We start from the raw sequence: 15,537 nt of genomic DNA on the forward strand, positions 1-15,537 counted from the left end.
ACAGGAATGGTCTTAGAAGAGAATCAGAACAATGTTCTGAGTGTTTTCCCTGGAACTGGCATTGTATTATTAATATCCTACAAATGAGAGACAGGTATCCCCTGGTCTCATACCTGGAATATAAAAATGGTACTTCATTAACAGTGTCAAAGCAAAAGTCTGATGGCTCTGCCTGCTCTCGTGAGTAGGGGTACTCATATTCCCTTTAAGCCCTTCCCCCGAATTAGCCTAGAGGCCCAGGGGGTTCCACATGGGCTCAACATTCTCTACTTAACTCTTCCCTCATATCAACAACTTCCTCCTATCAAGCTTGACATCTTGTCCTGTTTCTTCCTATTCTAGGTATAGGCAAGTCTAGTTTGCTCTTTAGCTACTCTATCCCTCTCCTGCATATTGACTCTTAAATTCTTGATCCCTAGTAGCTTCCCACGCTGCCTGTAAAATGGAGTGCAGAACCACTACATAGAAACAGGAAGGTTCTGCCCTGTACTCTCAACTCTTAAGGACACAGTCCCTAGAAGACCATTTTTAAATTCTTATTGTGTAATGCACTTACACATTCCACATGCATCACAGCACATAACCCTACAATAAACTACAAGGTAAGCAACTAATTATTCCCTTTTTAATATTTTTTAAAACCTAGGAAGATAACTTAATCTCTTTGACTTCCAGGTCTCATGAACTAGAACATTAGAGAATTAAGATTTGAACCAGAGGTGATGGTTTTTGAAATATGTCTGCTAGATATCAAAACGAATACATGGGATTTGATATATGTACATAGGTAGGCATAGATATAGATAGAGATGCTCACGGATATGTGTATATGCACATATGAATATGTGTGCATGTATATACATGTATTCATTTCCCTACTCTGTCTTTTAAGAGGATATAGAAACAATATCACCCCAGTAACAATAAACACCCTAGTGCCCACATCTTGATTTCTCCGTACCATTTTCTACTAGAAGGAACCCTGGTCTCCTTGGAGAAATGGCTGATTCCAAGGCTTGGACAGGGAATACACAAGATGATTCTGACATATCTCATGTTGAAAAGTAACAAACTACTCAAAGAATAATGACAGCATGTCAAAAGGCCACAAGAACCAACTTAAAGGGCTCCCACTAACCAAATCTAGGGCAACCTAAATATCATGATAAGTATGGATACCCTCAGTTCACTGAGAGATTTTAGGTCAGGGACAGTCTTAGAAGACAATAGATAACAGTGTTCTGAGTGTTGCCCCTAGACTGAGCATTGTGTTAATATCATAGAAATGGGACACATGTGTCCCCAGGTCCCATACCTGGAATGTCAAAATAGTATCCATTAACAGCATCAAGTAAAAGGTTATAACCTATTATAAAAACTAGAAACCCGGGCTGGGCATGGTGACTCAAGCCTGTAAATCCCAGCACTTTGGGAGGCTGAGGCAGGAGGTCTGTTTGAGCCCAGGAGCTTGAGACCAGCCTGGGCAACATAGGGAGGCCTCATCTCTACAGAAAAAAAAAAAAAAAAAATTACCTGGGCATGGTGGCATATGCCTGTGGTCCCAGCTACTTGGGAGGCTGAGGTGGGAGGATCACTTCAGCCCTGGAGTCAAGGTTGCAGTGATCTGTGATCATGCCACTGCTCTCCAGCCTAGACAACAGAGTGAGACCCTGTCTCAAAAACAAACAAACAGAAAACTAGAAAACCAAGATTCTACGCTGATGTCAATAAATATATAAACAAATGTTCTTCCTTACAGTAGAAAACCAACAATAGTTTTAGAAAGATTATGGAATTTTTTTTAAAAAAACACCATTTGACAACCACAGTAATAACTGGTTCAGGGAAGGGCCACTAATAAATGCTAAAACCAATGGATGCAAGTTTGAGAAATAATAGGATATCTTCATAGTCTCAAAGTATTTCTCCAAAGGAAATACATATTAATTATAAAGAGTAAAATGGTGGACAGCACCGTAACCCCATAAGCAAAGTTAACATTGCTAGTAATGGGACTAATTAACAGCATCTGCCCCTCATGCCATGAGCTACAGGAGCTCAGCATGGCATGTGTGATATTCCTGCCCAGCATGCATGACAGAATCTAATCATGGAAAAGCACCAAAAAACCCAAGTTGAAGGACAATTCTACCAAGTAACTGGCCAGGTAATCTTCACAAAGGTCCGTGTCATGAAAGACAAAGCAGCAGAAATTTTCAAATTATAGGGGACAGCTAAATGCAACACATGGTCTTGGATTGTTTTGTTATAAAGGACATTATCGTGAAGTCTGAATAAAGTGTGTAGATGAGATGAGAGAATTCCGTGTTTTTAGGAAATATGCAACAAAATATTCAAGAGTAAATGGGCATCACATCTTAGATGACTCAGAAGAAAAAGGGAAGAATAGAGATAAGTGATACAGTGAAACCCTGATGTTTGGGGGATCTGGGTAAACAATATTTAGAAATTCCTTGTACCATGTTGCAAGGTTCTGTAAGTCTGAAACTATGTGAGAACAAGTGTTTAAAAATAAAGCATAAAATGTAAAACATCTCTTCTGCAAATTCTTTGGCACTCCTCCCATGAAGAGGTAAAGTCTAATCACCTCCCCTTGAATATGATTTGGACTTAATGACTCACTTCTAACCTATCAATATGGTGTATGGATGCCTAATTATAAGAGAAGATTCAGCATGTATCAGAACAAGGAAGTTCTGGGGCATGTGTTTTGTGTAATACACACTCTGTGTGGTTCGTGTGCCCATTGCTCAGATAAAGAAGCTGGAGCTCAGAAAGGTGACCAAATTTGGATGACTAATAAATGGTGGAGCCAAACTTCAAACCCAGGGCAGTGGAGCCTGCAATCCCAGGCAGGTGGCCTTGTGGACAGGGAGCTGGGACCTGGAGTCTGCCTGCCTGGCCAAGGCCTCTCGAGTGCTGCAACATGGGTATTTGGGGCTGGATAATTCTCTGTGCACCATAAGTTGTTTAGCAACATCTTTGGCCTCTACCCACAAGATGGCAGGAGCACCTGACACCCAGTTGTGACAACCAAAAATGTCTCCAGACATTGCCAAATATCTGTGGGGGTGCAGGGTACAAAGTTCCCTCAATTAAGAACCACTGACCTAGGGTGAACCCTGGTTCCACTACTTACTTGTCACATGACCTTGGACAAACAACCTTGTCCTCAAGGTCCTCTGTGCCCCCATGTCCTCATCTGTAAAATGGAAAAATAATAACATGTGAGGTTAATGTGAGGAATAAATAAGAATCCAGGAAAGCATTTGGCCCATCATGTAAGAGCTACTTTGTCCATAACCCTAGGGTGCCTTCCCTCCAAACACAAAGCTGTGCACAGAGTAGGTACACAATGAAGATCTGCTGTTGCATAGCTGTGGGGATGAATCAATTAACCATTTCAGTAATAAATGAACAAAAAACTGAATGTCTTGATCTGTGCACTGGTGCATCTGCTGACTGAAGACGTCCTGGCATCCTCTCTCACCATCAAAGAGCAGTTAGGATTAAAGACTCCACGGCCAGGCTACCTGGGTTCAAGCTGAGCTCTGCCACTCAGGAGCTCTGTGACCACAGGCTGGTTATTTAGCCTGCCAATGCCTTCATTTCCTTACCTGTCAAATGGGGTAATAAAAGTGCTTACCTCACAGGGCAGTGAGAGTCAAATGAGTTAATACATGTATTGTACCCAGCACAGGCTGGGTCTCCATCATGCCTGCTGCAATTGCTGCTACAGCAATTAACATTAATCCTATCACGCTCCTCTTTTATAGCCCTCCAGCCACACTCCTCCGAGGGCGCCAGGAACAATCCCATTTCCAAGCCTTTGCACTTGCCACTCCCTCTGCCTGGATTACTCTCCTTCCCAGACATTAGCAGCCCTCCAACCCTTACTTCATCAAGGTCTCTCTTCAGGTGGCTCTTTGGAAAGTCCTCCCCTGACCACCATAAATGAAACAGCAGCTTCACCACCCTACTCACCCTAGGTTTTTTGCAACATAGCAATTACCCCTGCCTGGCATTATCTATCCTGGTCAGTACAGCACAGTGCAATGCAGTGCGGTATAGTACAGATCTCTTTAATGGCTTATCTCTCCCCTGACTCAATAAATGTACCAAGATAGCAGAGAATTTGATTGACAACTATATTCCCAGCATCTAGAACAATGCCTAGAGCATAGTACACAATTATAATGAATGGTGAGTGATATTTTACAGAAGGAAATTCCAAAGTCCTCACATAATCCATTTTCCATAACATAGAACATTTAAACTGGAGCCTAGCACAGTGTTTTTCACAAAAGATTTTGTTTATAACAACCCTTGCTTTAGAACAGAATATTGTAAAGACTTTCAGATCAGTTAGATTTGAGTTTCTTAAGTCGTGACTGTGGACTCCAGAGAAACAGTAACAGGAATTCCACCAAACAAGGTTCACAAGGTGAACGGCATTGGGAAATGATACAGAATCTTCTCTCACTGGAGGATGCATCATGCACAGGAGAAGCTCTAAGAAGTCCTATCGAGAAAACATGTGTTGAACCTGGGTTTGCTGAACCACAGACCCCATCCATTAACATCTGCATCACAAAGCACAATTGGGTAAACAGTGATCTAGTTGAAGTCTTTCCATTTATAGACACAGACAGAAAATTGAGGCCCAGAAAGGTTAATTGACTCACTCAAGGTCATGCGACCATCTCCTGATCCTAGAGCTGTGTGCTTTTCACTGCCCCTGATGTTGCCTAATCGTTTGCTTAGCTATCCATTCACAGGAGGTCAGAAACTGAACACGGACCTCAGATTCCAGTATCATTTTGACTAAATTATATATAAAAATTGATGTACTGAATAGGATTTCCTTTCAATCTCACTGTTCCAGAAATAGTCATTCATTCAACAAATATTTATTAAGCACGATGTGCCAGAAACTGCACATTTTGCAGTGATCAAGATATGGCTGCACAGAAGACTGACAATAAAATTAGCCTTAAAGAGAACAAAATTGATTGAACTGTCCTTGATAAAACTGCTTCAAAGCAGGGACTTGCAAGAAATTGCATATTCACATTTCATTTGCTTCCATTAATAGTGCTCACATTTAGACCTGATGGTAATAATATGCTCTCAACTGGTGTGGGTCTGGAATAAAACACTTCCCTTGACTGTGCACACTGCAGAGAGGAAAAACAAAATGATTGGAGTCAGCTGGGCTTTTCTATTGGGCACCTTGACCTACAGATTTTCCAATTTCAAGTTCATTCGCATTTCATCTCTGGCTTCTACATTTTAGTTAAAAAGCATTTCCCTATTTGCTATTGTCCACTAAGGAAAATGCCTATTTAAAAATAGGGTTTCTTTTTTAAAGCATCTTGATTCACACATTTCAAAGCTCTTCAGAAAACACAATTTCTCAAAAGCCATGTCATTCTAAAACATGCTACAGATTTCAGATGGAGAATGATTCAAGGTATTATTCTACATGATCTTTTCAATAAACTGATCCCATCTGTCTAGGAATAAGGAGAGTTGTCTTATGTTACTTCAAAAAAGATTCCAAATGAGAAAAAAAAAAAAAAATCCGGGCTTGAGAAGATCTAATGCCGTGCCGTTGAAGCCAGGTTTCAGCACAGACCCAACATGGGTATAAGTAATAAAAGGAAACCTGAGAAAACAGAAGCTCCTCAAGGTCCTTTGCCCTGGTGTATCTTTAAGCCCAAACTGTAAAGAGATTAAGCATGTACTTCCAGATCCAGCAAATATCTTCTTTGCATTTTAAGGATGCACTCATCATTTCTTCAGAAGCAATCCTGAAACCCAATATAGCAAAGCAAAGATAGTCGCCCCATAATACAAACAATCTGTGTTTATTAGACACCAGAATAAATCAGGGAGACTTCTTAAGCTATGGTAAAGAGGCCCCCACCAGCACAGAGAGAAGAAATGACATAAGCACAAAGCCACGGAATCCAGACCCAGGAAAGCTGTGCTCCCACCGCATCACTGCACACACACACAACCTGCTGTTTAAAAATCAATTCAAACACAAACAAGTGACTGAACAAGCCATTTGTTTAAAAAGGGAGGGGAGAGCATATTTTTTAAGGACCAAGTATCACTTTTTTTTAAGGACCCAGCACCATACTCTCTTCTCTCATAGGGTCATTGGTCCATCTCTGGTAGGCTGGGTATATTTGACTGAGTTTATTGCAACTGCTTCTGCTAATTCTTTGAACTACCAATCAATGGGGTGAGGTTTCTAAGCACACGAGCTACTACACAAAAACACATGATAAAGGGAGCAGCACTGGAAAGGCATGTATTTTGCCTGTGTGTGCATGCTTGTCAATATCTGTGCGGTTATGCGGATCCATGAGGGGGTTTCTTAATGCAATTTAATGGAATCCATTTGGGGTGAAAGGTGTTATTTTGTCTAAAGAAATCTCCCCCTCGCAGTCTAGCTCCCAGACAGACTCTGCAACAGGGTCACCATCTGGGGACGTCTGATAGATCTGGGACATGCGATCGAAAGGACCCTCCTCGTCCTCATCGTTGTCCACCTCCCGGTTGCCGGGGGTAACGGCGTTGGGCATCATGTGGATGTAGGCAGCTGCGATTTCCTTGTGGAAGACGGTGTCTTGGTTGTAGGAGACGAGCTCATTGCTGATGTTCACCGTCTCCACCGGCGTGCGGGAGCAGACGTGGCTGCACCCCAGCAGCTGGGCAAACACCTTCCGGAAGTCGGCGTTGCAGGCATAGATGACGGGGTTGAGTGAGGAGTTAGCCCAGCCGAACCAGACAAAGACGTCGAAGGTGGTCTCGCTGACGCAGGGGAAGCCGGCCGGAGGGCCTTCGGGGTGTCCACTGCAGAAAGGGACCATGCAGTTAAGGATGAAGAAGGGCAGCCAGCAACACACGAAGACCCCCATGATCATCGACAGGGTCTTGAGAACCTTGGTCTCCTTCTTGATGGAAGCGCGCAGGCTGGTGTCCGGCGCGCAGGCTCCGCTGCTCCGGCAGCTCTGCGCGTGCTCTGCGGCCCTCTCTAGGGAGGAAATCCTGCGGATCTGCACCTGGGCGATGCGGTAGATGCGCGTGTAGGTCACGATCATGATGGCCACGGGGATGTAGAAGCTGATGAGCGAGGAAGAGATGGCGTAGGTTCGATTCAGGCTGGAGTCACAGTTCTCTGCCCTCACGTCGGGCTCCCAAATGTCCTCCTCCCAGGGCGTCCAGTTGGCCAGGTTGTTTGACAGGTCCAGCCCGCCCCAAGAGGCCACCTGGTCCCTGTGCCAGTTGAGCTGGACCGGTATGAAGGAGATGAGGATGGACAAGGTCCACGCCAGGCCGACCATGACTAAGGCCATGCGCTGGGTCATCTTGCGCTCGTAGCGGAAGGGCCTGGAGATGGCCCAGTAGCGGTCCACGCTGATGACGCACAGGTTCAGGATGGAGGCGGTGGAGCACATGATGTCGAAGGCCACCCAGACGTCGCAGAACGCTCCAAAGGGCCAGTAACCGGCCACCTCGGCGACTGCCTTCCAGGGCATGACCAGCAGCGCCACGAAGAGGTCTGACACGGCCAGAGACACGATGAAGACGTTGGTCATCTTGGCACGCAGGTGGCGGCTCCGCACGATGGCTGCGCACACCAGCGCGTTGCCCAGCAGGGTCCAGATGATGAGTAGGGTCAGCAGACAGGCGGTGACCACCTGCACGGGCCCCAGTGGCGGTGCCCCCGCCGAGCCCCCCACCGCGTTCCCCTGCGCCAGCTGCTGGTATAGCGCGAACTGCCCCGGGTACGCAGTGCCGTTGCTTCCTGGCGGTAGCATTTCGGGCTGGGCTGCAGGGGCGGTCTGTGCGCGGTCCCACCTTCAGCCCTGCGACCCCCAGGCAGCCCCATCGGGCACCCCCAGGATGCGCCCCCTCAGCCAAGGTACCCTCGAGCCCCAGAGGGCGCTCACCATGAGCTGCGCCGGGCCCCGGAGCGCGCGGGGACTTCTCTTGCCTCCTGAAGCGCCTCTGGCTCGGTGGCCGTGGTGCGCCCCTCCAGTCTCCGCGATGGGGACAGGAAGCGGCTGGTGCCCGCTGACAGCCAGGGCTGTTCTCGGGAGTCTGCAGCGGGCCGGACGGCAGCGGCAGCGGCTGTGTCTGGTTCGGAGCGAGAGAAGAGAGCAAGCCGCCACTGAGGGGCTGGGGCAGGCAGTCGCGGGCGCCGGGCTGGCACTGCGGCGCTGCCGCTGTCCCTGGCCGCTCCCGGGCCCCGCGTCCCGCCCCCCGCGCCTCCACGCTCGACTCCCGCCCCACCTGTGCCTTGGCGCCCTGGCTCACCGCGCTCAGAGCGCCAGAGTGTAGGGGCGATCCCGCAGGTCCAAGGGGCGCCCCAGCGCCAGACCCTAGCCCCGGGCCGGGGAAAATTCTCCCCGGGAAGACCGAATGGTGCTTGGCGCAGCCCTGGAGCCCTAGCCCTGGCCACGCTTGGGGAACAAGAGGTGGGGTAGGGATGAGGACGCGAGGGCCTCCGGAGGGGGAAAGAGCATTTGAAGGGTAAGCGGGGCGGCCTTGGATTACCCACAGACCTGAGTCCCAATCCGGACTTTATTCCTGGCTCTGCAACTTTAAGGGCCCTACATAACTTTACCCGGTCTTAGTTTCCTTCTCCACAGCGTGGGATAATGATTCCCACTCCTAGAACAGTGTCAGAACTCAGGGAAGCCGTCTAGGATGAGGTGTCCAGTAGACAGTGTCTCCTAGGAACAGGCTCCCGCTTCCCCCAGCCCCTCCCTCAACACCCTGAGTCTGGGGCTTCATCTGACCTCTTAGAAGACTGTCCTTTTCCCCACCACCGCCCCCAGTCCTTGAGCGATTTTTCCTTTGGGGAATAATTTGGAATGAACTCAGAAGACAAGAGGAGGAAGAGAGCCCCCCCCCCCCCAGAGAGTTGGAAGCCTCTTCTTTGCAGGGCACTTTTACAGTCTTTCTCTTTTTCAACCTTGAGAGGGATGGATAAATAGCTCAGTGTTTAACAGAAAAGGAACTGACCGAGCCCAAAACCCAAACTGAAAAAAAAGAATGATGGACAACAATAAAGAGGGAAAACAGTGTGCCTGAGCTCTGAGTGCACCTCCCAGCTGACAAGCTGCATTTGTGAAGTGCTTCGGCCTCTGCTGGGGTTAAGCTCAGCTGAAGGCAGCTGGGAGAGAAAGGGATGTGACAGCAGCCAGCTGCACAGCTCCGGCTGCGACCTGCTGGCCCAGACACCTGCAGCATGGTGAGGTCTAGAAACAGACTGGACTTTCTCCTCCCTTCCTAGTCTCCCCCTCCACCAAACGCACCTGCACCCTGGACCAACACCTGCAAGTGGCCCAGCTTCTCAGACTTAGGCTGCTCAGCCTACGCACTCCCTTCCCCCAACCTCTTTCCCCTTCAGTGCTTTCTGCCACTGGAGAGGGCAAAACCATCTGTCCAGGTGCCTAAACCTGAAACTGAAGGGCCATCCTCACCTCCGGTCTCTCCTCATCTTCTGGGAGCTGGACCACTCCTCTGGCCATGGACATCCCTGTCCAGAATTGTGCCTCCTCCACCCTGTGGCACTCTCCTGGCTTCTAGGCTCTGCCCTGACCCTCTGTCTTCCCAGCAGGCAGTGATCTTTCCTGAATGTGACTATGCTTCTGTCACTCCCCTGATGAAACACCCTCAGTGTGTTTCATGATCAGCAAACTGTGGCCCCTGTTCCTGGCCAGGCATGCAAGGTCTTTTCCTCATATTGCCCTTGTCTTTGTCCGCAGCTCCTGCTTCTTCTCCTTTCACCACTCCGCATACAGCCTGGATTCAAGCTGCTGCTACCACCATCACCACCAAAAAAGAACACCCATTGCAAACGGTCATGTGGTACTTCCTCAACCTGGAATGACCTTCCCCACCCTTTTCTCCTGGAGAACACCAAGTCATGATGTCAGACAAGAACTTGGATTTTGGAGACACGGGTTTGAATTCCAGTTACTCATTCTTTTATTCAGTAAATATTTAACAAGTACTGACATGTCCCAGATGTTGTTTTACTCACTGGTTATACAATGGGAGGAGAGAGAGAGAGAGAGAGAGAGACACTATTCTAAAAGCTTGAAGTCTAGGCTGTGCACGGTGGCTCATGCCTGTAATCCCAGCACTTTGGGAGGCTGAGGTGGGTGGATCACGAGGTCAGGAGATTGAGACCATCCTGGCTAACACAGTGAAACTCCCTCTCTACTAAAAATACAAAAAATTAGCTGAGCATGGTGGCGGGCACCTGTAGTCCCAGCTACTTGGGAGGCTGAGGCAGGAGAATGGCGTGAACCCAGGAGGCGGAGCTTGTAGTGAGCCAAGATCACACCACTGCACTCCAGCCTGGGCGACAAAGCCAGACTCCATCTCAAAAAAAAAAAAAAAAAAAAAAAAAAAAAAAAAAAAAAAAGGCATAAAGTCTAGATAGACTTTAACCCAGGAATAATCCAAAGAAATGCACAATTATAGATGTGACGAGGGCTGTGAAGGGAAAATTCACAGCCTTATCGAAGTGCACAGTAGTTGGGGAGTTTGGCTAAGACAAGATGTTTAGGGAAGGCTTTCCTGGGGAAATTTCTCTTTGGGTTCAATCACAGTTAAGTAGGCAAAGGGGAAGACAGAGGGAAGAGGAGTATGGCAGGCAGGAAGAATAGGCACTTACTAGCTTTGGGATATTGGGCAGGTCGCTTTATCTCTCTGAGCTTCAGTTTTCTCATCTGGGAAATGAGTTAATAATAGTCGTTTAGAAAGTGTGATGAGACCAGCCAGGTGTGGTGGCTCATGCCTGTAATCCCAGCACTTTGGGAGGCCAAGGCAGGTAGATCATAAAGTCAGGAGATTGAGACTATCCTGGCCAACATGATGAAACCCCGTCTCTACTAAAAATACAAAAATTACCCAGGCATGGTGGCGTGCGGGAGGCAGAGGTTGCAGTGAGCCAAGATCGCACCATTGCACTCCAGCCTGGGTGACAGAGCGAGACTCCATCTCAAAAAAAAAAAAAAAAAAAAAGAAAGAAAGAAAGAAAAAAAAAGAAACTGTGATGAGACCAAAACAATTAATGCACGAGTGTTCTGAACCTCCTTTCTCCCTCTGCTGTATCTCTGCAGTTTCTCGACCTGGGCTGCGTTCCAAAGAGGATTCCAGCTTGGCTTCTGTGATAGAGAATGGATACATTATTAGACCTGAAAAGCCAGAGGAGGGAGGAATGGTCCCAAAAGGAAGAGACTGTGCTTGTCTTCACAATAAAGAGCAGAGAAGTGGGGAGAGGTACTGACAGCTGTGGGTGGAGTTTTACAGGGAAGACTGCGTGAAAGAGGTGGGGGAACTGGGATCTGGGGGAATGTGTATAGGAGAGTAAAAGGGAATTCTAGAGAACAATCCCTACTGACTTCACACAACTTAAGAAACGCAAGTAAAGGGCCAGGCACGGTGGCCCACACCTGTAATCCCAGCACTTTGGGAGGCTGAGGCAGGTGGATCACTTGAAGTCAGGAGTTCGAGAAAAGCCTGGCCAACATGGTGAAACCCTGTCTCTACTAAAAATGCAAAAATTAGCCAGGCGTGGTGGCATGTGTGTGTAATCCCAGCTACAGAAAGAGAGAGAGGTGGCTGAGGCGGGATAATTACTCAAACCCAGGAGTTGGAGGTTGCAGTGAGCCGAGATCGCACCACTGCACTCCAGTCTGCTGGACAAGAGAGCAAGACTTGGGGAGGTGTGGGGGGAAGGAAAGAAGAAGGAAGGAAGGAAGGAAGGAAGGAAGGAAGGAAGGAAGGAAGGAAGGAAAATAGAAACAGAAATGCAAGTAAAGAATTTCAGTTTGAAAATTGCCTTTTGTCTACTGAACATGAGACTGCTTGGAGACTGGGAAACATGGATTTTTATAAGTTGTACAAAGCACTTAGCAATGTTCGAACCTCTCCATCCTGCAGAGCCAGCTCAATCACTTCTCCAGAAAGACTTACTGAGTCCTCCACACTGAACAGGTGTCCTGTGCTCCAGGAGAGCCCTGGGCTGGCTCCTAGTGCAGCTGTTATGACCCTGGACTGCACCATCTTTCACATCACCGCCTGGCCCTCTAGAATCTCAGCTTGTTAAATCAAGAAACTGTGTCTTGTTCATGTCTGAATTCCCCAAGCGAACACAGTGAGTGGGTGCTTGACAAATCTTTGTTGGTAATGAGCAAAAAAGGGGATTCTGTGCCCAACGCCATGAAATCAATGCACAGAAGATTCAATCAACCAAGAAAGGTGCACAGACACTGGCCACACACACTGACATTTGTTTTCAGATGTTCCAGTCCCCCTGACTTCCACCAATCCATTCATTCATTCCACAAGCATTTTTGCTGGAGTGGAAGCAGGGCCATACAGAGTGTGTAAGTCACAGATAGGGTGGGTTTGTATAATGAGTATAAAAAACTTCTAGCAGAAGATGATAAAGTATATCAAGAAAGGGCTCTCTGCAAGATCACACCACTGCACTCCAGCCTGGGTAACAGAGGGAGATTCCATCTAAAAAAAAAAAAAAAAAAAAAAAACAAGGACAGGGGCAAGAGAGCTCTTTTTTTCTAATTAGCACAACATTGCCATTTCAGCTAGGGATTCTGCTGCAACCATCTCCCAGACCCTATTCTAGGGCCCAGGGATAGAAACAAAATCAAAAACATATTCCTTGTCTTTCTTGGGCTTATATTATTGAGGAGAGAGAAATAAATAATTTCAAAATAAACAATGTCATACAGTGCTAAGTGCTATAAATAAAATCAAACAGAATAACAAAAGAGGGAGTAGCTAGACTGGAGGGAAAAGCTGCTTCAGAATGAGTTGTCAAGGAAGCCTCTTTGCAATCAGAAAGGTGAGAAGGATTTAGTCAGGCAAATATCAGGAGTAAATTATTCTCGGAGGAAAGTAAGCCCATGCAAAGGCCCTGGGGCAGAGTGAGCTTATCTGATAAAGAGGTAAAAGGGTTAGGATATCTGTAACAATAGTGGCCAAGGGAGGGAGAGGTATGAGACAGAGGAGGTGAGCCCTGTTGCCATGGTGAGAGCATGAGGATTTATTCTAAGTTCCAGATACCTGGAGTTAAAGTCCCCTGAACTGGACGATGACTACGAGCCTTCATATCTCAATGCTACAGTCTTTAAGCCCCTGTTATAAGAGCTCAGAGGCTTCAGAGATGACAGGAAACACCAGAACGTTATGGTGGAGCATATCTAGGTGCCTTCTCCCGACTCAGACCCTTTGACTGTAAAAAGACACAGGTGTCAAGGCTGAGATCCACGAAACTCTACCAAATACTGCACAGACACCGACCAATGACAGCAGGTGCTGCCTGTCACCCTGGAGCACCAGGCAGGGTTCCAAAGCACCCTTGCTGCGCCGGCCTCTGATTGCTGGTTATAGGGAGGTCTGGGGTAGTCCCAAAAGCTGGGATGTCCAAGGTAGCTGGGGTCAGGCAGGAGGCTCAGGGCAGTGGCAGGAAAATATTTTCCTCCCTAATAGAGCCACAGCAGGGTATCCAGGCTGAATATCAGTGGCGAGAAAGACCATGGCACAGCACCAAGACCTGCGGAACAAACTTTGTTGGAGCTGAATCCAGAAAAACAATCTTCTTCTAGACCACTCTCCTGCCCCTCATTTAATTATTGTGCTTTTGGGTGCACTTGGACTACTCTGAAACATTCAGAACTCTGTCATAAAAAAAAAAGAAAGACCTCTTTCCTCAGCACCTCTTCCACTTGGGCATCAGTCTTGGCTTCCTCTCTACTTGCTTTCACTTGCTCCTTGTGGCAGAGATGGCCTCCAGCAGATCCCTTCCCTTGGGTTCCTTGCTGTCAAGTGGAGGCTAGGGAGCGAGATTATGGCCAATAGAATGTGGGCGGAAGTGATGTGAACCACAGATCTGAGCCTGAGGAACATCCCACAGGACCCTGAGCTCTTCCTCCGGCTGCTGCAGTAGCCTTGGAAGTCACGTGTGTTCTAGAAGTGTAGCTACAGATGGAGAAGGCCCATGTGCTAGCTAGTCTCCAAAGATGGCGTATTAGGCCATTCTTGCATTGCTATAAAGAAATATCTGAGACAAGGTAATTTATAAAGAAAAGAGTTTGAATTGGCTCATGGTTTTGCGGGCTTTACAAGAAGCATGGTGCTGGCATCTGCTTGGCTTCTAAGGAGGCCTAGGAAGCTTACAATCATGAGCAGGCACATCACGTGGCCAAAGCTGGAACAAGCAAGAGAGAGTCGGTAGGTGTGGGGAGGGACATGACACACATTTTTAAATAACCAGATCTCACAAGAACTCACTATCTCAAAGACAGCACCAAGCCATGAGGGATCTACCCCCATGGTCAAAACAACACCCACCAGGCCCCAACTCCAGCACTGGAGATTGCAATTTAACATGAAATCTGGGTGGAGATAAATATCCAAATTATATCAGAGGGCCTTCCCTGGAAGCAGACCTCTTGGTTTCCAGGTCCCCTTTCTTGCTGCTTCTGGGCTGGCCTCCTGGGAAGCCAAGACTGCAGTGACTCTGATGCTGCATGGGGGCTGAGGCTCGGCCATGAGGGGGCTCGCAGCTGCCACTTTGGTCTTTTGGAAACTTTGCTCAAGAGAGTCTCCCCATTGGGCCCCAGCCACCATGCTGTGAGAAGTGAGGGTCATGTGGAGAGGCCACATGGAGATTTTCTGGCCTAGAGCACAACTGAGCTCCCAGAAAACAGCCAGCATCAATGGCTGGCCATGTGAGCCGGCTGGCATGGACATTCCAGACCAGTCTGTCCTTCTGTCACCTTAGCTACAGGGAAGGCCCATGACCCCAGAAGTGCCCATCATTATGCTGAATTCCCCTGCCTCAGTGGTCCAACGAGGTGTGGAAGCATGTCTCACAAGGGTCAGATGGAGTTCTGGCCTGGATTGATGTGTAGATGCTGGAGAGAGAAGCTGGGTTTCTTTTGGCTGGGGTGGCTCTGCTGGGATGGCTCTGCTGGGATGTGGTGGGCCTTGGGTTTCCAGGTGGTCATTTTCCTTATTTGCAGTAGAAGGAATGAGGCCCATATAGAGAATAGAGCAAATTAAAGGGAGAGAAAGAGAAAGAAGTAGAGAGAGAGGAAGAAAGAGAAAAAGAAAGAAAAAGAAGAACGGAGGGAAGGAGGAGAGGAAAGAAAAAGAGAAGGAAAATGAGAAGGAGGAGAGGAAGAGGAAAGAGAGAGAGAAAATGACTTCTTCAACCTCAAAGTTCAGGCATATCATGGTCTTTGCAGTTACAAAAGTCAATAAGTCACCCTTTAGCTGAAACATGTCTAAGTGGAGTTTCAGTTGTTACAACTGACAAAGCCCTGCCTAGCACAAGGAATAAACAACGTGGCTGTCTGGAAAAGATGACGCTTGGGCTGGAGGGCAAAGTGGACTTCACCAGCACGCAGGGTGGAAGTACGACCCTAACAGAAGGAACAGCACGGGCAAAGG

The 15,537-nt window shown here is 47.7% G+C and overlaps 2 protein-coding genes across 2 annotated transcripts in view; one reads left to right on the forward strand and one right to left on the reverse strand.

Moving 5' to 3' along the window:
• The window catches only part of SLC2A9 (solute carrier family 2 member 9), a 218,513-nt gene extending 208,576 nt beyond the window's left edge, over positions 1–9,937 (forward strand). The window contains exon 12 of the mRNA XM_058430106.1: positions 9,813–9,937. Coding sequence (XP_058286089.1) covers positions 9,813–9,937 — 125 coding nt within the window. The remainder of the gene's footprint in view (positions 1–9,812) is intronic.
• DRD5 (dopamine receptor D5) lies at positions 5,876–8,353 on the reverse strand. Its single transcript, XM_032135647.2, has one exon. It carries the CDS (start codon positions 7,854–7,856, stop codon positions 6,420–6,422), a length of 1,437 nt encoding a protein of 478 aa, XP_031991538.1. The 5' UTR covers positions 7,857–8,353; the 3' UTR covers positions 5,876–6,419.
• Positions 9,938–15,537: the final 5,600 nt, after the last annotated feature.

The sequence above is a fragment of the Hylobates moloch genome, unplaced genomic scaffold, assembly GCF_009828535.3.
Source record: "Hylobates moloch isolate HMO894 unplaced genomic scaffold, HMol_V3 SCAFFOLD_17, whole genome shotgun sequence".
Classification (NCBI taxonomy): Eukaryota; Metazoa; Chordata; class Mammalia; order Primates; family Hylobatidae; genus Hylobates; species Hylobates moloch.

Excerpts from the sequence above, each read along its gene's own strand:
- DRD5 (XM_032135647.2), bottom strand. The coding sequence starts at position 7,856 with ATGCTACCGCCAGGAAGCAACGGCACTGCGTACCCGGGGCAGTTCGCG.